Below are 22110 nucleotides of genomic sequence, written 5' to 3'. Positions count from 1 at the left end.
CCGAATCCAAACTGGCCTCCCTTGGCTGGCGTTTTCCTGCGCCGGGACAACCTACTGACAACCTACGCTGATTGGCTAATTATTTTATAAAAATGTTTATCAAGGGAGGCCAAATGCTTGCTGGCATCAATCAATCAAATGCTCCGGTGCAACATGTATTTTGTTCCAGACAGCATCAGATACATGGGCTTCACATACTGAGACAGAGGGGGCTGTTTCCCTCGCTCGGATGATTTCTCCCGTGAAATTCAGCCCCTTGCAAATAGATGGAACATTTTGAAAAAAACAGAGAGATGAAAGAGACCTTTAAAAAAAATGTATTGGTCAAATATTTGGGGAAGCCTGGCTTCCCTTGGCGTCCATGAAAACACAGCACTGGCTATTGTTTATATGTCTATTTCACACTATGTTGAGGTAAAAATCTGAGTATAATGCTTATGTGGATGTCAAGCCCAATACATGTCGATGTCATTGTCAGTTAAAACTACCACCACCGACGACCACCACCACCGCTTTCTGTATGCTAGCTATGCTACCAGTTTATACGAATGGGAGCTAGCATTTAGCAGTCTTTTTTTTCTAAACCTGAAAAGTGACAACCTCTAAATGTTATGCAGCGAAAAGAGCCAAATGTATTCAAATTGGATTTGAGTAACCACATTCTGGGCCTGTTACAATAGATCAATCATGATGGATTTGACAAATATCCACTTTGTTAGATCAGATTTGTTGAATGTGCGCCAAACCAAGTTCCTTCTATCCCCTACGGTCTGCATTCCATTGACCTCTTTACCGCGTCTATTACCTTCCCAATCTCTTTCCAGGAGTTCAAACACATTTTTGTGTCTTTTGAAATCCCTACACGAGGTATCATAAATAGGTTTTTTATTTGTGAACTTCTTCTGATAGCTTTTCATTGGTTGTCAAGGAAGTGAGTTTGTGTTTATAGTGGATTTACCACCCCCACCTACCGTCAACCAATCATGTCAATGTGGAGCTATACGGAGCCCTCTGCGTTGTTACAAAATATAAGAGGCGCATGGCATCGCTGTACGGAGCTCGATTTGGCCTCCACAAGCCTCCGAATGCTCCGCAATTGCATCACACCCTGCGTACGGAGCCTTTGGATCAAGCATAAATTGGCTTTAAGCAAAGGTTCTCTCTGCTTGGTGTTTTGGGAAATATGTTACATATTAGGCCGTTGTAGGAAAGATGAACCGTTAAAACACTCGTGAACCTAAATTCCATCGCTATCGAGAAACCGGGCCCAGATGTGTTACCCAGAATTGGGTCTTGGTCAGTTTTTGGATAGTGTGCAATAATTCCCCTATCTTCCGCAAAGACCCAATGTTATATTCTAACCAGATTCTTGATTGGGGCTACAGGTAGCCTACCGGATAAGAGTGTTGGACCAGTAACCAAAAAGTCGCTTGCTCGAATCTCTGAGCCGACGAGGGGAAAAATCTGTCGATGTGCCCTTGTGCAAGGCACTTAACCCTAGTCGCTCCTGTAAGTCGTTCTGAATAAGAGTCTGCTAAATGACTCAATGTAAAATGTTTTTTTACTGCATTTCAAATTATTTACTCAATGAAAACAATGTGATGCATGGAACATAATACATCAATTAATAAATAGTGTATCAAGAAGTTATGAAAAGTGTTGCCTTATATCCTAGCCAATTCTCGACAGTGTCAATAGTGTACAATATACCGTTGAGCATTGACAATACCGAACTTAACCCCATCTTTCCCCCAATCACTCTCTCAGGTGAAGGACATCTCACTGGAGGCCACAGGAGCTTTGTGAAGCCAGCGGGACACAATACATGGAGAGATGACCAACCAATCACTGTTGATGAGGAGAGTGGAACCTCAACCCAACACGTTATCGTGATAGAGGTTAGTGTAATAGTGTTACATCAAAATTACAGTACATCAAATGTGACCAGTTTATTTCAGAAAGGCTCCCCTTAGCCATTTTATTTAACTAGGCAAGTCAGTTAAGAACACATTCTTATTTTCAATGACGGCCTAGGAACGGTGGGTTAACTGCCTTGTTCAGGGGCAGAATGACAGATTTGTACCTTGTCAGTTCGGGGATTTGATCTTGCAACCTTTTGGTTACTAGTCCAACGCTCCAACCACTAGGCTACGCTGCCGATCCCCAGCTATTCACTTGCTTACATGTGCATCCTCATTTATCTGCCATAGGGGAGCTTGTGAGACTTCCCCATGACATTGTTATGCAATTCAACTCATGTACTGGTAATAACCTCCTCTCTTCTTGTGTCAGTCTGCAGATGCAGAGACTGCAGGTCCTGGGGTCAAGCAGGAGAGGTCTGAAGGAGAGGAGGACTCACGGCACAGCAGAGACATCCAGACTGAAGCTACAGTGGGCGCTCCTGCCACTCCAGAGGATCCCACCGCCTCACCAGCACAACCCAGGACCAGACGAAGCATCACGGAGGTCAGTGGAACGCTGAACGCCGTCCTCAAGTCAGAGACAGATACCAAGACTTTAACTGTAACACAAAGGCTTTTACTCACAGGATCTGACCACAGATCAGACCCAGAAAGACTGGAGACACGGGGCTGTCCTCCTGCTCTCGGCTCAGAGTATTTACTTTACGGTAACCTAAGCCCGAGGACGATTCAATCCCATCGGGACTCAGATGACGCGTTAGAGACTGGCAATGATCCGTCTTGTTCTTACGCTACAGAGATGGACCCTGGCAACATATCCTTGGGTTTAGAGAGACAGACTGATCTGTCTAGAGGGGACTGGAACCGGTACAGTAGTAGTGTATACTCTGAAGGGTGCCTAGATAAGAAAGGGGAGGGTCTGGTTGTAGAGGAAGTGACTGTAAAAGTGGAGGGCGATGCTCCTCCCACATGGAATGCAGATAGTCACCTAGGAGACGGACTCTCACAGGGCAGAGATTTCTTAGATTACAGTGAAAGCTTAGAAACAAATAAAAATGTTGTTACCCACTCCCCTTTACACGAGCTCAGGCATCACGACCCAGTGTCCATGTCGATGGGACCTTCAGATTCACACGGCCACGTCCTTTTCGATCAGGTGTTGAACTCAAACAACAGGGCTAGAGCCCAGGCTCAGGGAGGGGGAGCTACATCAGGCAATAGTAAAGAGAAACGGTTCCTCTGCATGTTCTGTAACAAAGGCTTCAGTTGCTCCCAGAAGGTGGAGAGGCACCAGAGGGTCCACACAGGGGAGAAACCATTCAAATGTACCCAGTGTGACATGCGCTTCGCCCAGGCTGGCCACCTGAAGAGGCACCAGAGGGTCCACACAGGGGAGAAACCCTACAGCTGTACCCAGTGTCACATGCGCTTCGCCCAGGCTGGTGACCTGAAGAGGCACCAGAGGGTCCACACAGGGGAGAAACCCTATAGCTGCCCGCAGTGTGAGAAGAGGTTCTCAGAGAGGAGCTACCTCAGGATACACCAGCAGAAAAACCATTTCACTCAATAACATAGAAAGTAATCATTCCACTCGATAGCTTCTGACGTTTAGATCAAATCCTGCAATAAAGACACATTTTCATTGTTGTCAGCAGAAAAGACCCACAGATGCATTTGGAATATTCCTTGGTATAATATTGCATCCAGACATTGTGTGAGATATGCACTGAGTGTACAAAACATTAGGAACACCTTCTTAAAATTGAGTTGCATCCCTTTTGTCCTTAGAACAGTCTCAATTCGTCAGAGCATGAACTCTTCAAGGTGTCGAAAGCGATCCACAGGGATGCTGGACCATGTTGACTCCCATGCTTCCCACAGTTGTGTCAAGTTGGCTGGATGTCCTTTGGGTGGTGGACCATTCTTGATACACACGGGAAACTGTTGAGTGTGAAAAACCCAGCAGTGTTGTAATTATTGACACACTTAAACCGACTACCATACCCCGTTAAAAGGCATTTTCGTCTTGCCCATTCACCCTCTGAATGGCACACATACACAATCCATGTCTCATTTGCCTCAAAGCTTAAAAATCCTTCTTTAACCTGTCTCCTCCCCTTTATTTACACGGATCTAAGTAAATTTAACAAGTGACATCAATAAGGGATCATAGCTTTCACCTGGATTCACCTGGTCAGTCTATGTCATGGAAAAAGCAGGAATGTGTTCCTAATGTTTTGTACACTCAGTGTATAAGCCACATAAGCCTAAAAAGTCTGTTGCATATTGTGTTTGTACTGTAAGCTATATGATGTTCACAAATACCTGTTTCATTACTTCCAATCAACTACTTCACCCCGCCCCAAGACATGTTTAATGAGAAATGAATGCAGTTTATCAACTTCATGCAGATTTTTAGTTGAGACATGTGTATGTGGTTTTCATATGGTGTATTTAAAACTTGTTTATGTTTAATAAACACAAAATGGGACTTTTCATCCTAAGACTTTCATTGAGATTCTCTTTAGTATAAATCACATCTGGACCCGTATCCACAATGCATCTCAGAATAGATCCCAGCAGTTAAAACCTGTTTTAAGACTAAAATAACCCCCAGCTCAGAGTAGGTTTTAGGATGACGTCGAGACACTGCCCAGACCAACTCTGAGCCAGGAGTAAAATCAACTCAGAAAGGTTTCTCAGCTGGTAATCACGACAGTTTGAGTTACCGCAAAGGAAAGATAGTGATGACGCTCATTGACATGTTGCAAATGATAGGGAATAACCAATCACAATGAGGCATCGCCAGTTATGAACTCTATAGCACGCTTCTGACAACTTCGGTGAATGTGACTGTACATTAAATGTTGCAATGGTAAAAACGTTTGATATAATATTCACCTGACACGATCACTTTGCCTCCTCTTAATTATCGCCTAATATGTTGGCATGCATAACCCTTTTACATTTTTTTCTTACCAATTCTTATGATTGTTAAAAGCTGAATTTTGACAATATTACCATTATACTGTACCAACACCCGTCACTTCCCTTTAACAACTTTGAACTCCCGTTTATCAAATCACTTGCCGATAATGTTGCATACGTTTGGAAGGTTTTTCCATCGGACACAATCAAAGTTAACATAAGCCCTAAATGCTTTCAGTTGCCCAACTTCCCGGCATGCCCGATTTAGGCTTTTCTTGTTTATAACAACGTGATGTTGCGCTCCAAAGGGATAACATGAAATAGCATGATGTTGGTAATTAAATAATCGAGAAAAAAAACGTGTTTATTTATTAGCCTAGTGGTTATAAGTATTTAGGCATATCATGTGAAATAGGCCATGTGAAATCATTGTCAAAATTGCCAAAGGGTCTAGATTATTTATGGATTGATCATATAGACATATCAAAACATTATTTGAATAACTTCAAAGCAAATGCATGTGGCACAGGAACCACTGACTCACTTCATTACCAAGACACCTGCTGGTAACTCTTAACTGGTTAGGACAGCTCATGGGGTCTCCTAAATATCTGTTGACAAGGTGGGACTGTTATGGCTAAAGAGGCTTCACACACAGCTTTTATTTTGACCCATCAGAGTAGGAGTAAAATGTTTCTTCTCAGCACTTACGACCAATTTTCTACTCTGAGAGGCTTTTGTTGATACATTTTGACATTTGACATTTGAGTCATTTAGCAGACGCTCTTATCCAGAGCGACTTACAGTAGTGAGTGCATACATTTCATACATTATTTGTAATTTTTGTGTACTGGTCCCCCGTGGGAATCGAACCCACAACCCTGGCGTTGCAAACGGGCCCAACAAAGATTCTTAGAGTAAAAGTGCTGATTGAGGATCAGGTCCCCACTTGTCTACATAGTCTTATTCATTATGATCTAAAAAGGCAAAACTGATCCTAGATCAGCACTCCTCTGAGAGGCTTTGTGTATACAGAACCCTGATTTCACCCTATTCTACATACCCCCGACAGAGCATTATAACCAGACTACTTACTAATGATACCTACACACTAACAAACACCTACTGTACACGTCAAAATAGTTCAGTCAGGTTTGTCTGATCACATCATAACTGACTCATATTTACCCACAACATCATTTATGTCCTCCATGATGGGCTTAACAACAATGAAGTCATTCTGTAACTACAGTATAGGACTCAAACGTAGAACGTACACACACACACACACACACACACACACACACACACACAATAACAAGGATTTTGTGTTGTAGATATGTGATAGTAGAGTAGTGGCCTGAGGACACACACTTAATGTGTTGTGAAAGGTAATGTAATGTTTTCATTGTGCTGAACCCCAAGAAGTGTAGGTCCTCCCTTGGCAGCAGCTAATGGGGATCCTTAATACATACAAACATAGTGGGGATGGGTCAACACTCCATGTTGAAAGTGTGTTTATTATCTGTGTTTACGTACCTGAGGGAGTATGTCTGTGTAATCTGTATCACCTCTCTCTTCCAGGAGGAGGAGGGTCCAGAGGTGCTGCTGGTGAAGGAGGAGGGTCTGGGCAACCCTGAGGGGACCATGGTCATGGAGGACAACCAGACTACACCTCCTCCTGAACCCACAGAGGAACCAGCTGAGCAGCACAGGACCACACACAGTCTCACTGAGGTGAGTCCACTGTGAACTACTGTCTGAATGGTATTAGGTCAGGGTCTGTATCCACAAAGCCTCTCAGAGTAGGAGTGCTGATCTAGGATCAGTTTAGCCTTTTAGGTCATAATTAATCTGATTATATGGAAAGATCCTAGATCAGCACTCCTACTCAGAGAGATTTTATGAATACGGGCCCAGGCGTTGATTAGTTTTGTTTTAAGTGTGGGACCCTGCGTTTGAAGTATCAAACCATTAAAGAGTGTCAGGTAGTCAAATTAACTAACACGTTTGCATAGTACTCATAGCAATCCCTCATTGCCCAACCAGAAGATGCTCCATAGCAGGGTGCTCATATCAGAATTCTTGATCCAACATCCTCTCACTCTGTATCTCTTACAGTCAGTAGACATGGAGGATGGGAAGCCTGATCTGCTGCTGGTCAAAGAGGAGACAATAGAAGATGGACCAGAGAGCATTGACCTGCTGAGTGGACTAAAGATGGGGGAGCAAGGTAAGGGAGAAATACATATAACCTACATACAGTATGAGTACTTTATTTCTAAAACAATATCAATACAATTTGTATGAAATATAAAAATAAACAATACAATGTATATCAACATAACAGTCATAGATATCACCAGGCAAATAACACGCACAAAATCCATGTCTATGATTTTTGTTCTGTTGTTAAGTCTGGATTGTAACATTTGCCTGAAGGTGGCTGGCTGGAGGCAAACAGAGGAGACTGGGCGGCCATCTTGGATTCCCAGACTTGTGCAGCCAAGGGCCCAGAGGATGACATCACTGAGCAGGCTGGGACCAGAAGCGACATTGTGGAGGTCAGTGGATGGGACCGTGTCCTCAACTCTGGGATGGGGAACAACACTGTTAACCACAACCAGAAACAGACTGTCAAATACAAAACAACAACCGAACTTAGTCTCCATGGCAACAGACTGGCTGAGACCAGGGCGAGGTTTAGATTTGGTCCGCGGGGACGAGGAAGTGTCCGTATGCGGCAGGAGAGAACAGACACAGACTCTGCTAGTGATGCTCCGTCCTGCTCCTATAGTTGTGATTCAGAGAGACTGATGGCGCCTCAGGTTAACCCCCTAACAGGTGCTGCCTTCAGCCTGCCTTCTATAGGATCTATCAACTGGAACATGGACCCTGCGACAACACAGACAATCCCTGGCCGTCCTCCTCAAACTCTCCTAATGTTAAACCAGACCTCAGACAATGCCAGTGCCTCAACAGTAAATGGATACACAAGCCCATTGACAAATGACAGTAGTAGTAACTCTATCAGTAGATCTGGTGGCAAAGAGAAGTGCTTCCCATGTTCGTTCTGTTGGAAAGTCTTCAGTTTCCGCAAACAGATGGAGAGCCATCAGAGGATGCACACGGGGGAGAAACCGTTTGGCTGCCACCTGTGTGAGAAGAGGTTCTCCCACCAGCACCACCTGAAGAGACACCAGAGGGTCCACACAGGGGAGAAACCCTACAGCTGCCCCCAGTGTGAGAAGAGGTTCTCCCACCAGCACCATCTGAAGACGCACCTGAAGGTCCACACGGGAGAGAGACCATTCACCTGTACGCACTGCGGGAAGAGGTTCTCAGAGAGGAGCTACCTCAGGATACACCAGCAGAAAATGCACATGGGCCATGTATAGAGTATAGTAACATGTTATGTAGTACTAGCTAGTTTGTTTGTAGTGAATTCTATTGGTTTTGGATGTATAGGGAACTGGATGAGGTGAACTGAAGAAAGAATGAGTTTGATGAGGCAGAGTAAATCATATGGTGATGGTTGGTGTGATGGTGTCTGTAAAAATGCTTTACTTATGAAGAGTGACAACCTTAACCTTGTCCTGTTGTTTGATGCTGGTGTTTTATAATGAAGAAATGATATGCCTTAGTTCATGTTTACTTGACATGAAGTAGAGAAGCTGTGTGTAATGTTATGTTGAACCTTTTCCAAGGCATTCTAAAATTAATTTTATTAAAGCGAGGGTAGCAGATAAAAGTTATTTTACTTGTCACATGTATAATTGTGTGCAATAAAAGTACTGTACTTAACGTTATGTGAGTTTAAATGAAATACAAAATTGACTCTGTGCTGACTGACTTGTATATTTTTGTATCATTGCAGGGACTGAGTTTCCCTTCTCTGTCAAACCAAAACATTATTTGCCATTACAGTTGAAGTCAGAAGTTTACATACACCTTAGCCAAATATATTTAAACTCAGTTTTTCACTATTTCTGACATTTAATCCTAGTAAAAATTCCCGGTCTTAGGTCAGTTAGGATCACCACTTTATTTTAAGAATGTGAAATGTCAGAATAATAGTAGAGAGAATGATGTATTTCAGCTTTTATTTCTTTCATCACATTCCCAGTGGGTCAGAAGTTTACATACACTCAATTAGTATTTGGTAGCATTGCCTTTAAATTGTTTAACTTGGGTCAGAATTTTCAGGTAGCCATCCACAAGCTTCCCACAATAAGTTGGGGGAATTTTGGCCCATTCCTCCTGACAGAGCTGGTGTAACTGAGTCAGGTTTGTAGGCCTCCTTGCTCGCACACGCTTTTTCAGTTCTGCCCACAAATTTTCTATGGGATTGAGGTCAGGGCTTTGTGATGGCCACTCCAATACCTTGACTTTGTTGTCCTTAAGCCATTTTGCCACAACTTTGGAAGTATGCTTGGGGTCATTGTCCATTTGGAAGACCGATTTGCGACCAAGCTTAACTTCCTGACTGATGTTGCTTCAATATATCCACATAATTTTCCTGCCTCATGATGCCATCTATTTTGTGAAGTGCACCAGTCCCTCCTGCAGCAAAGCACCCCCACAACATGATGCTTCACGGTTGGGATGGTGTTCTTTGGCTTGCAAGCCTCCCCCTTTTTCCTCCAAACATAACGATGGTCATTATGGTCAAACAGTTCTGTTTTTGTTTCATCAGACCAGAGGACAATTCTCCAAAAAGTACGATCTTTGTCCCCATGTGCAGTTGCAAACCGTAGTCTGGCTTTTTTGTGGTGGTTTTGGAGCAGTGGCTTCTTCCTTGCTGAGCGGCCTTTCAGGTTATGTCGATATAGGACTCGTTTTACTGTGGCTTTAGAAACATTTGTAGCTGTTTCCTCCAGCATCTTCACAAGGTCCTTTGCTGTTGTTCTGGGATTGATTTGCACTTTTCGCACCAAAGTACATTCATCTCTAGGAGACAGAACACGTCTCCTTCCTGAGCGGTATGATGGCTGCGTGGTCCCATGATGTTTATACTTGCGTACTAGTGTTTGTACAGATGAACTTGGTACCTTCAGGCTTTTTGCAATTGATCCCAAGGATGAACCAGATTTGTGGAGGTCTACCATTATTTTTCTGAGGTCTTGGCTTAGTTATTTTGATTTTCCCATGATGTCAAGCAAAGAGGCACTGAGTTTGAAGGTAGGCCTTGAAATACATCCACAGGTAGACCTCCAATTGACTCAAATGATGTCAATTAGCCTATCAGAAGCTTCTAAAGCCATGACATCATTTTCTGGAATTTTTGAAGCTTTTTAAAGGCACAGTCAACTTAGTGTATGTAAACTTCTGAACCACTGGAATTGTGATACAGTGAAATAATCTGTCTGTAAACAATTGTTGGAAAAATTACTTGTCATTCACAAAGTAGATGTCCTAACCGACTTACCAAAACTATAGTTTGTTAACAAGAAAGTTGTGGAGTGGTTGAAAAATGAGCTTTAATGACTCCAACCTAAGTGTATGTAAACTTCCGACTTCAACTGTATGGACATTTTTTTTAAATAATAATCTCTGATGGCTCCATATTGTTAGGTACTTGAATCATGGTGATAGAGGCTGGGAATGGGACCGAGACTCCGCCACCACCACACAGAACACAACCAGTGGAGAAAAACGGGAGGACTGAACAACCTCAGACCTGGTGGCTTTCTCCAACAATGGGTTTTGACAAGGAGATAGGACCTGAGGAGTAAGATATTAAGATCTTCCCAGAGCCTCTAGTCAGGGATCCAGTTTGCAGCCCAGACCCTTCTCTTCACACTCAGTGCAGGGATGAAGCAGGGCCTGATATAGACCCTCCTGTTCCTATGATACAAACACCACAGTATCCATGATTAACAGAGCAGGTCACCCTGGGCTTCAGCCTTCACAGAGAGTGGTGGGAGACCCCCCTGGTGGTAGTCTATCAGCAAGTCTGTCTTCTCCTTCAGGATCTTGTCTAATGTCTGGTAAAAGCGTTCATAGAAGGTCTGGGCCTAGCCTTCCTTAACCTTCTCCCCGGCTATTGCGCACAGTGCATATAAGCCTGGGATATCAACCACTCAAAGTTGGTTTTAGTGGGAGTGACCAACTTGGTAAAGTATTTGTCATCATTGAATTTTAGCGAATCACACGACTGCGTGACTCTATGATTGTGGTGTGCTAGCATACGGGGGAGTGTTAGGTGGAAGGTGTTGAGGGAGATGATTGGTTGGTAAATTATGCAGATTAAGCCAATACTATTGGAACCGGGAGATTCTCAGGTTGAGTTTGACGTTTTGGTCCACCAGACTCTTCGCACATTGGGCGTAAGTGTCTGGGAATGACATTAAGCCTTCCTCAGTTACCTCAAGGTTACTCCACCAATACAGACAGGTTCAAGATGGACGTTCACAATCCCAACAACTCCCAAACAATGACTAGAGCTGAAAGACTAACCACCTGAGGGTGGTGGCTCCTGCTTCTGCCTCCTCTGGTGTCATTGGGTCACAACGTGGGAGGCTGAGCATTTGGATGGATGCAGACAAGCCGTACGCCTGCCCCACGTGTGGGAAGCGCTTTGAAGAGGTGAACTATGTTAAAAAGCACAAGACTGTTCACACCAAGAAGAGGCCCTTAAAGCAGCAAAATGCATGAGGATGAAAAGGGATGCTTTCCGGGAAAAACGAGCAGTCGTTTAATCTTCTCGGTATAACAGTTAGGATAATGGGACAATTCTGACTACAATTCAATTTCTCATCCCTGGATTGAGGTACGTTTTTTTTTCTGAGCCATCTCTCTCACCAGCTCCGCTGTGTCTTCATCTAAATCGGGAAGCCTGTCTGACCCCAGTGCAGATGTTAGCAAGCATAGGGTTGGAATCTATTCCGACTACGATCAACCTGTGTCATGCTTTGCTCTCTGGAGCAGGGCGCTGCTCAGCGTTGAGTGTAGAGGTGGATCAAATGAAAAATAATATTCCTGGCGTTTGTGACGCCTGCCGTTTGGTGAGACATACTGTAGACCCGGTGGCAATGGTGAGACTGAGAATACCCTGTCTATCTTGTTGAGCTTTGACACAGTTTTTTACTTGATAAAATCAGGTTAGGTTATATTTGCTATTCTGTGAGGGCCTATGTTCCGAACCCGCTACGGTGCTTTAGGTGCCAAGGATTCGGACATGTTGCAGCAGTGTGGAGATAGGGAGATCCCACAATGTGAGTAATGTACAGGAGGACGTAGTCAGAGGGAGTGTAAAGTTGGGATAGAGAAAGCACTTTGTGCCAACTGTGGGGGCGCCCATGCGGCTGGGGATTCAAAGAGCCCTGTGAGAGAGAGACAGGTTGAGATTGCCAGAGTTTGAGTGGGGAGGAAAGTTTCTGATGCTGAGGCAGTGAAGAGAGTAGAGTATAGGCCAAGGGTGAGTGATTCGACTGGGAGCCCCCTAACCCTTGATCACGACTCTCACTTCCATTACACATAAGAGTCATTGGACGAGGGCGTCTTCTGTAAGGGGGATTTGTTAAAAGCCCCGACGCTCGATCTGAACATAAACACGCGTCGCTTGCAGTACGGTTTTGGAAGCATAAGGACCTTATCTTTCATATCAGCAAGAAATCATTTTCAAAGAACAAAAGGTTCAATTGATATACACCCGATAGTGTTAGGGTTCCCACACGGCCATATTACAGCGCTTGTTTAGGGAAAACAGCCGGAAGACAGAGGCGACCATCTGTGTTAATTAGCAATCTAGCATGCTCCCAACACGTGTGTAAGTGTATCTCGGGAAATGTAGTTTCGTCGGACGGAAGCGCCCATAGCTGTATGGATCTGTGCAAAACTGCTACAGTAAGTGTATGTTTTTGTTTCGAAAGCCGTATTGCAAGCGATGATTATTGACGTTTCTAAACGTTAAAACAAAGCGTCGGGATTGTAGTTCACATGAGCCAGTCGTGGGCGAAGCTAACAGCTGAGAACTGTAGGGAGAATGCCGCCTAGAGTTTGAGAGCTAGGAGCCTCCCAGTGAATAGGCCTGAAGAGAGAAATCCAGAGAGGATGAGTTTCAGTAAGGTAGCATTCCTTGCGTTTATGGCTATGGTTATTGAATTGTACTGCACTGATGGTGCGTAAATCCCTGTAAAAATATGTGGTAGTGACAGCAGCAGAGACATGTTGGGGTGCAAGAGTTTTTTTTTTACAGAAGATCTACAGGGGGTTTTAAGAGAAGGGGCTCCATCCTTCCCAGGCTGTAGTAGGATCTGGTTGGGCTGGTGTGTTTTTGGGGTATAGTGGTGTATATGTGTAGGGTTAGATGGAGGTGAGATAAAAAATAAATCCTTTCCACTTTTTCCTGTCAATGTGCAATTCACACTCCAACCTGTGAAAGGCAGCAATACGTAACAAAGCTATTCTGCTGGAGACTCACACGAAGTAAACGGAAGTGAATAAGAACAATTTCCACGTTAGCGTTTTTATTTAATGTTAAAATATGACTAATTTACCTGCACAGCGTCACATACTTAACCCATATAGTGTTTAATTCACGTTGGAGACAGGACTTGGTTGATAGATGTTATCGATGTATGTAACGCAGACTAGCTAGCTGCTAACAATGGCTAATTGTATGGTTTTTCACACTCAAATAGCCTCCATCATGGAGGTACTAGCGAATGCAGCTGTGGCAGAGATCTGTAAACTCGTAGACGACGACTATGCTGTGTTTCGTTTGGAAATAACTCAAAGCCAGAAAGAAAACAGGGCATTGCGGAGGAAACTACTGGAACTGAAGGTGGCACGGGAGCGCGTCCTCGCCAGTCGTCCCAGTAGTGTCAAGATCCTCGACCGATACAGAGGAATGGCAAGAGGTACATTTTTCAGGAAAAAGGCAGAGGCTGCGTGGCCTGCCGCTCGGTTCAGCCCTGCACGTGTTAAGATGTGTTACCCATAATTGCGTCTTGGTCAGTGTTTGGATAGAATGCAATGATTCCCCAGATTACTTAGCTACCTTTCCCAAAGACAATAGCATATTGTAACCAGATCCTTGATTTACTGTATTTCTTATTATTTACTCATTGAAAACAATGTGACACATGGAACATAATACATCAATCAATAAATAGTATATCAAGAAGTTATGAGAAGTGTTACCTTATATCCTTGCCAATTCTAGACTGGGTCAATAGTGTACAATATACCGTTGAGCATTGACAGTAGCTTACCTCACCATTCCTTTCCCCCCCCCAATCACTCTCTCAGGTGAAGGACATCTCACTGGAGGCCACAGGAGCTTTGTGAAGCCAGCGGGACACACTACATGGAGAGATGACCAACCAATCACTGTTGATGAGGGGAGTGGAACCTCAACCCAGCATGTTATCATGATAGAGGTTAGTGGAATAGTATTACATCAAAATGTGTTACTTTGTAAATTAAATGTGTTTATTTCAGAAAGGCTCCCCTCAGCTATTCAGCTATGTACATCCTCATTTATCTGCCATAAGCTTGTGATACTTCCCTATGACATTGTTGTCCAACACAACTAATGTACCGGAATAACCTCCTCTCTCCTTGTCAGTCTGCAGAGGCTGCAGGTCCTGGGGTCAAGCAGGAGAGGTCTGAAGGAGAGGAGGACCCACAGCACAGCAGAGACATCCAGACAGGAGCGGCTCCTGTAGCCATGGCAAACCCCATCACCGTGCAGCCCAGGACCAGACGCAGCGTCACGGAGGTCAGTGGAACGCTGAGCGGCGTCCTCAAGTCAGAGACAGACACAGAGACTTTAACTGTAACACAAAGGCTTTTACACACAGGATCTGACCACAGGTCAGACCCAGAGAGACTGGGGCCACTGGGCTGTCCTGCTCTCGGCTCAGAGTATTTACTTTACGGTAACCCGAGCCCTAGGACAGTTCATTCCCATCGGGACTCAGGTGACGTGTTAGAGACTGGCAATGATCCGTCTTGTTCTTACACTACAGAGATGAACACTGGCAACATGCCCTTGGGTTTAGAGACCCAGACTGATCTGTCTAGAGGGGCCTGGAACCGGTACAGTAGTAGTGTATACTCTGAAGGGTGCCTAGATAAGAAAGGTGAGGGTTTAGTGTTAGATGAGGTGACTGTGAAAGTGGAGGGCGACATTCCTCCCACATGGAATGCAGATATTCACTTAGGAGACGGACACTCACAGGGCAGAGATTTCTTAGATTACAGGGGAAGCTTAAAGACTAATCCAAATGTTGCGACCCACTCCCCTTTAAACGAGCTCCGGGATCATAACCCAGTGTCCACGTCGATGGGACCTTCAGATTCACAAGGCTGCATCCTTTTCGATCAGGTATTGAACTCAAACAACAGGGCTAGAGCCCAGGCTCAGGGAGGAAGAGCCACATCAGGCAATAGTAAAGAGAAACGGTTCCTCTGCATGTTCTGTAAGAAAGGCTTCAGCTGCTCCCAGAAGGTGGAGATCCACCAGAGGATCCACACAGGGGAGAAACCCTTCAGCTGTACCCAGTGTCATATGTGCTTCGCCCAGGCTTGTGACCTGAAGAGGCACCAGAGGGTCCACACAGGGGAGAAACCCTTCGGCTGTACCCAGTGTCACATGCGCTTTGCTGAGGCTGGCAACCTGAAGCGGCACCAGAGGGTCCACACAGGGGTGAAACCCTTCAGCTGTACCGAGTGTCGTATGCGCTTCGCCCAGGCTGGTGACCTGAAGCGGCACCAAAGGGTCCACACGGGAGAGAGGCCATTCGCCTGTAATCACTGCGGGAAGAGGTTCTCTGAGAGGAGATACCTAAGGATACACCAGCAGAAACGCCATTCCACTTTATAACATAAAGTAACCATTCCACCTGGCTAGCTAAGTAAACAACAGCTGGAACGATCTAGCTAGCTGTAAAGTTTACATGTATCCCCACTAGCTGGCTACTAGACGACCAATATAACACGTGGGCCTAAAGCTTTTTGTAGGGACCCAAGGAAAGCAACTCTTGCCTGTATCAGTGATAGACACTATTTATAATGTAGACCAATACCTTTATAGCTAACTACTAATACAACAGCCTAATTTATTACACATTGTTTTGATAAACTGGTTAGAATATGGTCAAATCATAATCTGTACCAAATGGATTGCCTATCAATCAGGGCTGGGCGATTATATCGAATTAATTTGATTCATTGAAATGAATGTTTTTGTGCGATATTCCAAATGCCTGTATCGCAGAATCGAGTTTTGTATTTTCCCATTTTATGAGCGGTTCTATAGTATGCTTGTTCGCATGTTGTCTTTTTGGTCTGGTTCGCTCCTTCTGTGCTGTGCACATGACCATTTACACCAGTGATCTGTATATAATGACGAGATGCTCATGTCTCCGCTCCCTAACAATGGGAGTCTTTGTCCCGAAGGGGGAATGCAGGGGGACAAGCTTAGGTTCAAAATAAGCGCATAGAAACACATTGGGCTTATTTTGGATAGATTTTGGCGATAGTGAAACCTCTCGCTTTGCCTCTTTCTCCCAAGCCCCTCCCCTACCAAGCACAACAATAAAGATGAGAGGTCACTTCTTCCTCTCTGACGACCGGTTTCTATTTGCATTTGGTCCAACAGAATCGGTCATATGGACATCGCAACACATGGAGACGTTATTTTACTGTAATAGAGAAGGTAACCTTTTTTGAACCCTGGTTATGTTTCAACTGCTCAAATTTTGAGCAGAGCGAGCACTGCTAAAACGGATGTACCAATGAACATTCATTCTGGAAAATGTATGCTCAGTTTGTCGTGCACATATTACGGTACCACGTACCGCTAGAAGCATTTTTGTCAAATAAAGATGGTTATACTAGCTGTTTGGTCTGTGTTTTATACATGAGCAATAAACATAAAACAATTATATAAGGAATTGGCAACTCATCATTCTGAGAAATAAGGTAGGCCACTTGACCTCAACATCCGAACAAGGTGGACAGACTAGCATGCCGTTCAAACAGTTGGAGACGGACAGAAGGGTGTGTTCATAACAATTCAACTGTTCTACCACGTTAGCTGAATTCAGAGCTTGTGAAGTGATACCTAGATCCAAGTTGGCTAAACTTGAAATAGAAATATTAGCTGGCTACTCGCTAGCACGTGGGCTTCGGCTTGAGAGATTGTTTATGAGACCTGTGTTCATTTTCTATAATACCTGCTACATTATTGGTGAATGTGCATTATGCATGGTTCTGGTTAAATTTGTAACAAAATCACATTTTTATAGACAGAGCTGAAAGCCAGTGATTACTGCAAAAAAAAGCAGGTTAAACTATTTTGATAAAATAATGAAATTATTAGTGGGTCTTATGGTTGTGGAAGGCTTGTATTCAGCCAAGGTATAATTTCACACCTCTGAATTCATTATATTATTGCTGACTGTTTTAAATGTATTTTACCTTTTTTTAAATTGTACAACAAAGCTTAGAGAACATGAAAAAGAATCGAGAGATGAGTTTTAGGCCATATCGCCCAGCTCTACTATCAATAAACATCTTACAATGTATACATGTACTACTACTATGTTCCTTGTTATTTACTTAGTATTATCAACCTTCATATATTACACTGTTGATGTTTATGGAGTACAACATGACTAAGTTAGCTTGTATTCTCTGAACAATAACACCTGTGTTCCTGTACCAGAATGTGTGTACTGTATTATAGGTTATAGCCAAGAGAGGAGGAAGTGGCGGCTTGTTTAGAGCACAGACATGGTTGTAATGTCAGTGGTGCTCATGAGGAACCCTATAACAATGGAAATGTCAATGTGGCCTCTGTCAAACGTTGTAGCATTGGGAACCCTCAGTAGTCAATGTGTGATAGGACGCTGAGTGCAGGAGTAGACTAATGAACGTGGGCTTTCTGTACATTGTCATTTATTTTCCTTCCACTGTTTGCTCGTCTTGTAATTGGTTATGTAAACATGATCAGAACAGTCATTGATTAATAAACCGAACTAAACGTGGACCCATTGTGATGATGTATTTTAACAGTATCATCCACATCCTCACTTTCTGTCAATAGTGCAATATTGCTGCTTGCTCAGCCTCTGTCCTTGGTCTGCATCACACAGCCTGGGAGTCCTCAGTCCTGTACGACTCATGAAACACATGGGTAGGTTGTTGAATGGTCATCATGGATCCGGTCCATACATGACCAGTTTGCTGTTCTCAGTTTAGCCCAGAGAACTTACAATCAGGCATCTCTCTCTGTATATAGTCAAGGCAGTACTGTCGCGTTCCTACAAACTGTGTACATCAACACCCGGGTCAAGCCACCCATGATTGTACAGCCTCGTCGCAGTCCTGACTCGACTCCACCTCACCTATCCTGACTCGACTCTATTTCACCTAGGTGGTGGAGGGATTTTAGCAGGGTTAGACAATCATGAACGGTGACCTGATTTGCATTTTGTGTGAGAGGGAATGCACTCTGTTTTCTGGGCGTGTGAGTTCTGATATTTAGAGTGACATAGGCCTACCTTCACAATAAGCTACTCAAATGAATGTGTACGCTGCATTTTTCAGGACAAACTTCAGTGAAGCTGAATTGTTGTCTGTTGACCCCTGAAACAGACACAAAGGTGGAGTTAGTGAATAAGTCACATTGTCTGCCTGTCATGGATCGCCTCAATTCTATGAATTTGACAATGACAAACACTTAGAATACTTGAGTCTGTCTGGTCATGGTGTCACTTCTGTAGCCATGCAGAGCAGAGGGGGCTGTGATGGGTAGCCTAACAAAATGGCAGGTAGGCAACTACAATGTTAGTTATCGCATGTGATGCCTGTTGGAAACGATAGAATGTTACCATGCCTAACACAGAAGTGCGAAATTGAGGGATAAATTAATTTCACTAGTGACATTCTCTCAACTTTGAAAGCAAGCTTTTTAGATAATTAAAACTTTTGTCCTTACACGGTTTTGAATAATTTGAGTTTTGATAATTGTACGTTAAAGTGGAAAAAATTTGAAGCAAAAAAACAAGAAATTATAAAATAGTTTATAATTTAAAAGCTTACAAGCCAGGGTTGTCAATCTCAAACCGTTTATCTTTCCCAGTGATTTAAGACATGGATATCTCATGGTATGGTGGGGTATGCAAAATGGGTCAACTTTGGGCACCTCTATCTCCTAAATGTTTTGGTATTCAGGTCCAAAAAGTCACTTTCTGACCATTTCTACCATGGACAAATATGTATGGAAAATTTAGTTCAAATTAAAAGGGATGTGGTCAAAAAGTAATTCAAATCAACTAACATAAACCTCATGACAATCCCTCATTGCCCAATCAGAAGGTGCTCCATAGCAGGGTGCTCCTATCAGATGTCTTGATCCAACATCCTCTCACTCTGTATCTCACAGTCAGTAGACATGGAGGATGGGAAGCCTGATCTGCTGCTAGTCAAAGAGGACGGACCAGAGAGTATTGATCTGCTGAGTGGACTAAAGATGGGGGAGCAAGGTAAGGGATAAATACATATAGCCTACATATAGTCGTGGCCAAAAGTTTTGAGAATGACACAAATATTAATTTTCACAAAGTCTGCTGCCTCAGTTTGTATGATGTCAATTTGCATATACTCCAGAATGTTAAGAAGAGTGATCGGATGAATTGCAGTTAATTGCAAAGTCCCTCTTTGCCATGCAAATGAACTGAATCCCCCAAAAACATTTCCACTGCATTTCAGCCCTGCCACAATAGGACCAAATGACATCATGTCAGTGATTCTCTCGTTAACACAGGTGTGAGTGTTGACGAGGACAAGGCTGGAGATCACTCTGTCATGCTGATTGAGTTTGAATAACAGACTGGAAGCTTCAAAAGGAGGGTGGTGCTTGGAATCATTGTTCTTCCTCTGTCAACCATGGTTACCTGCAAGAAAACACGTGCCATCATCATTGCTTTGCACAAAAAGGGCTTCACAGGCAAGGATATGGCTGCCAGTAAGATTGCACCTAAATCAATCATTTATCGGATCATCAAGAACTTCAAGGAGAGCGGTTCAATTGTTGTGAAGAAGGCTTCAGGGTGCCCAAGAAAGTCCAGCAAGTGCCAGGACTGTCTCCTAAAGTTGATTCAGCTGCGGGATCCGGCACCACCAGTACAGAGCTTGCTTAGGAATGGCAGCAGGCAGGTGTGAGTGCATCTGCACGCATAGTGAGGCGAAGACTTTTGGAGGATGGCCAGGTGTCAAGAAGGGCAGCAAAGAAGCCACTTCTCTCCAGGAAAAATATCAGGAACAGACTGATATTCTGCAAAAGGTACAGGGATTGGACTGCTGAGGACTGGGGTAAAGTCATTTTCTCTGATGAATCCCCTTTCCGATTGTTTCTCTTCCTGCAGGTGGTTGGTTGGAGGCTAATAGAGGAGACTGGACAGCCATCTTGGATTCCCAGACCCTGACCGGTGCAGCCAATGGCCCAGGGGACGACATCGCTGAGCAGGCCAGGACCAGAGGTCACATAGTGGAGGTCAGTGGATGGGACAGCGTCCTCAACCTGTACACACTGCAGGAAGTGGTTCTCAAAGAGGAGCTACCTCAGGATACACCAGAAGAAAATGCACACAGCCAATGTATAGAGCATAGTGACATGTAGTATTAGTTAGTTTGTAGTTAGTTATGTTGGTTTAGGATGTAGTAGGGAACTGGATGAGGTGAACTGAGGAAAGAATGATTGAGGTGGCAGAGTAGATGATATGGTGATGGTGTCTGTAAAACTTATTCACTAATGAAAAGTGACAACCTTGTCCTGTTTGATGCCGGTGTTTTATGAGATGATAGTGCCTTAATGTTTACTTGACATAAAGTAGTGAAGGTGTTTAATGTAATGTTGAACCTTTTCCAAAGTATTCTAAAATTAATTGTATCAAAGGGAGGGTAGCAGATTTACAGAAAAAGATAGTTTTGTGCAATAAAATGCTGTACTTAACGTTATGTGAGTGTATGACCATCTTGTTGAAATTAAATACAAAATTGACTCTGTACTGACTTGGTTATTTTTGTATCATTGCAGGGACTGAGTTTCCCTTGTCAGTCACACCAAAACATTATACTTCATTCTTGAATCAACGCATATGGAGAAAAAAATGTAAGCTCCAATGGCTACAAATTGTTAGGTACTTGAATCACAGTGTTAGAGATGGGCTTCACTTTGGTTGACATTTTATAATATTGTGTACAGCAAAGAATGTCGTATAAAACTTTATATGCTCTTCTGTAGAATTTGTTTGCAGTCTGCAGTCCATGAGGACCTGCTGATATCCAGTGTTGCTGATGGGAGAGACTGGACCTCTGAAGCAGCTAGTCACAAACCATGAAACAGAAGCTTTCAATCTTCTTTCCTGAATCGGGACCGAACCACCACTAACAGTCTCCACCACCACACCGAACACAACCAGTGGACAGGTGGACTGAACAACCTCAATCCTGGTGGTCATCAGAGAGACAGAGGGATCCAGTCTGCAGCCCAGACCCTTCTCTTCACAGTCTCAGTGCAGGGATGAAGCAGGGCCTGATAGAGATAGACCCTCCTGTTCCTATGATACAAACACCACAGTATCCATGATGAACAGAGCAGGTCATCCTGGGCTTCATCCTTCACAGAGTGGTGGGAGACCCCCCTGGTGGGAGTCTAACAGGAAGTCTCTTCTCCTTACCTCAGGGTTACCCCACCAATAAATACAGGGTCAGGATGGGTGTTCACCACAAGAGGTACCTAGCCTATAACAACACCAAAACAATGACTAGAGCTCAAAGACTAACCACCTGAGGGTAACTCCTGCTTCAACCTTCTCTGGTGTCATCGGGTCACAACTTGGGAGGCTGAGCATTAGGACGGACGCCGACAAGCCATACGCCTGCCCCACGTGTGGGAAGCGCTTCGCTGAGGCGAACTATGTGAAGAAGCACCAGACCATTCACATCAGGGAGGCCCTTCAAGTTCAAACTATGTTACAAGAGTTTCTCCTTCCTGAGTAACCTTAACAGACATAGGAGTGTCCACAATGGGAAGAAATCGTAGCAGTGTGGCTTGAGATGTATTATAGTTGTCATGTGAAGTGTCTTGGGGTAAGAGTTATGTTGTTGACTACTAAGTCCCTCAGTTGAGCATCTGGGTATGCTCACATTCTCACATGATACAGACTTGTTGTTTGGTGTGCTGGCATAGCACGCTCCCTCAACTTGAGACAACTGTAGCATTGTGTTGTGTGACGAAACT

General features: G+C 43.9%; 3 protein-coding genes across 5 annotated transcripts in view; all 3 read left to right on the top strand.

Annotated features, from left to right (window-relative positions):
* The window catches only part of LOC106602608 (uncharacterized), a 73550-nt gene that overhangs the window by 8286 nt on the left and 43154 nt on the right, over positions 1-22110 (top strand). Inside the window, exons 2-3 of the mRNA XM_045717532.1 lie at positions 1768-1898; positions 2293-2466. Coding sequence (XP_045573488.1) covers positions 1768-1898; positions 2293-2466 — 305 coding nt within the window. The remainder of the gene's footprint in view (positions 1-1767; positions 1899-2292; positions 2467-22110) is intronic.
* LOC106602620 (zinc finger protein 25-like) lies at positions 6808-8654 on the top strand. Its single transcript, XM_045717589.1, has 2 exons — positions 6808-7083; positions 7293-8654. Exons 1-2 carry the CDS (start codon positions 6903-6905, stop codon positions 8246-8248), a joined length of 1137 nt encoding a protein of 378 aa, XP_045573545.1. The 5' UTR covers positions 6808-6902; the 3' UTR covers positions 8249-8654.
* On the top strand, positions 12381-21456 carry LOC106602619 (zinc finger protein 420-like). 3 transcript variants are annotated; one of them, XM_014195375.2, is made up of 6 exons: positions 12388-14236; positions 14425-14577; positions 19252-19351; positions 20234-20361; positions 20905-20979; positions 21112-21456. In XM_014195375.2, the coding sequence occupies exons 1-5, from the start codon at positions 14228-14230 to the stop codon at positions 20953-20955; spliced, it is 441 nt and encodes a 146-aa protein (XP_014050850.2). In that variant the 5' UTR covers positions 12388-14227; the 3' UTR covers positions 20956-20979; positions 21112-21456. The 3 variants fall into 3 exon arrangements, with proteins under 3 accessions (XP_014050848.2, XP_014050850.2, XP_014050849.2); XM_014195374.2 differs by lacking the exons at positions 20905-20979; positions 21112-21456 and having other exon boundaries at positions 12395-14236; positions 20234-20873; XM_014195373.2 differs by lacking the exons at positions 19252-19351; positions 20234-20361; positions 20905-20979; positions 21112-21456 and having other exon boundaries at positions 12381-14236; positions 14425-17853.

Source organism: Salmo salar, chromosome ssa04, assembly GCF_905237065.1.
Source record: "Salmo salar chromosome ssa04, Ssal_v3.1, whole genome shotgun sequence".
In the NCBI taxonomy this organism is placed as follows: domain Eukaryota; kingdom Metazoa; phylum Chordata; class Actinopteri; order Salmoniformes; family Salmonidae; genus Salmo; species Salmo salar.
This window is presented reverse-complemented; position numbering and strand designations above follow the sequence as displayed.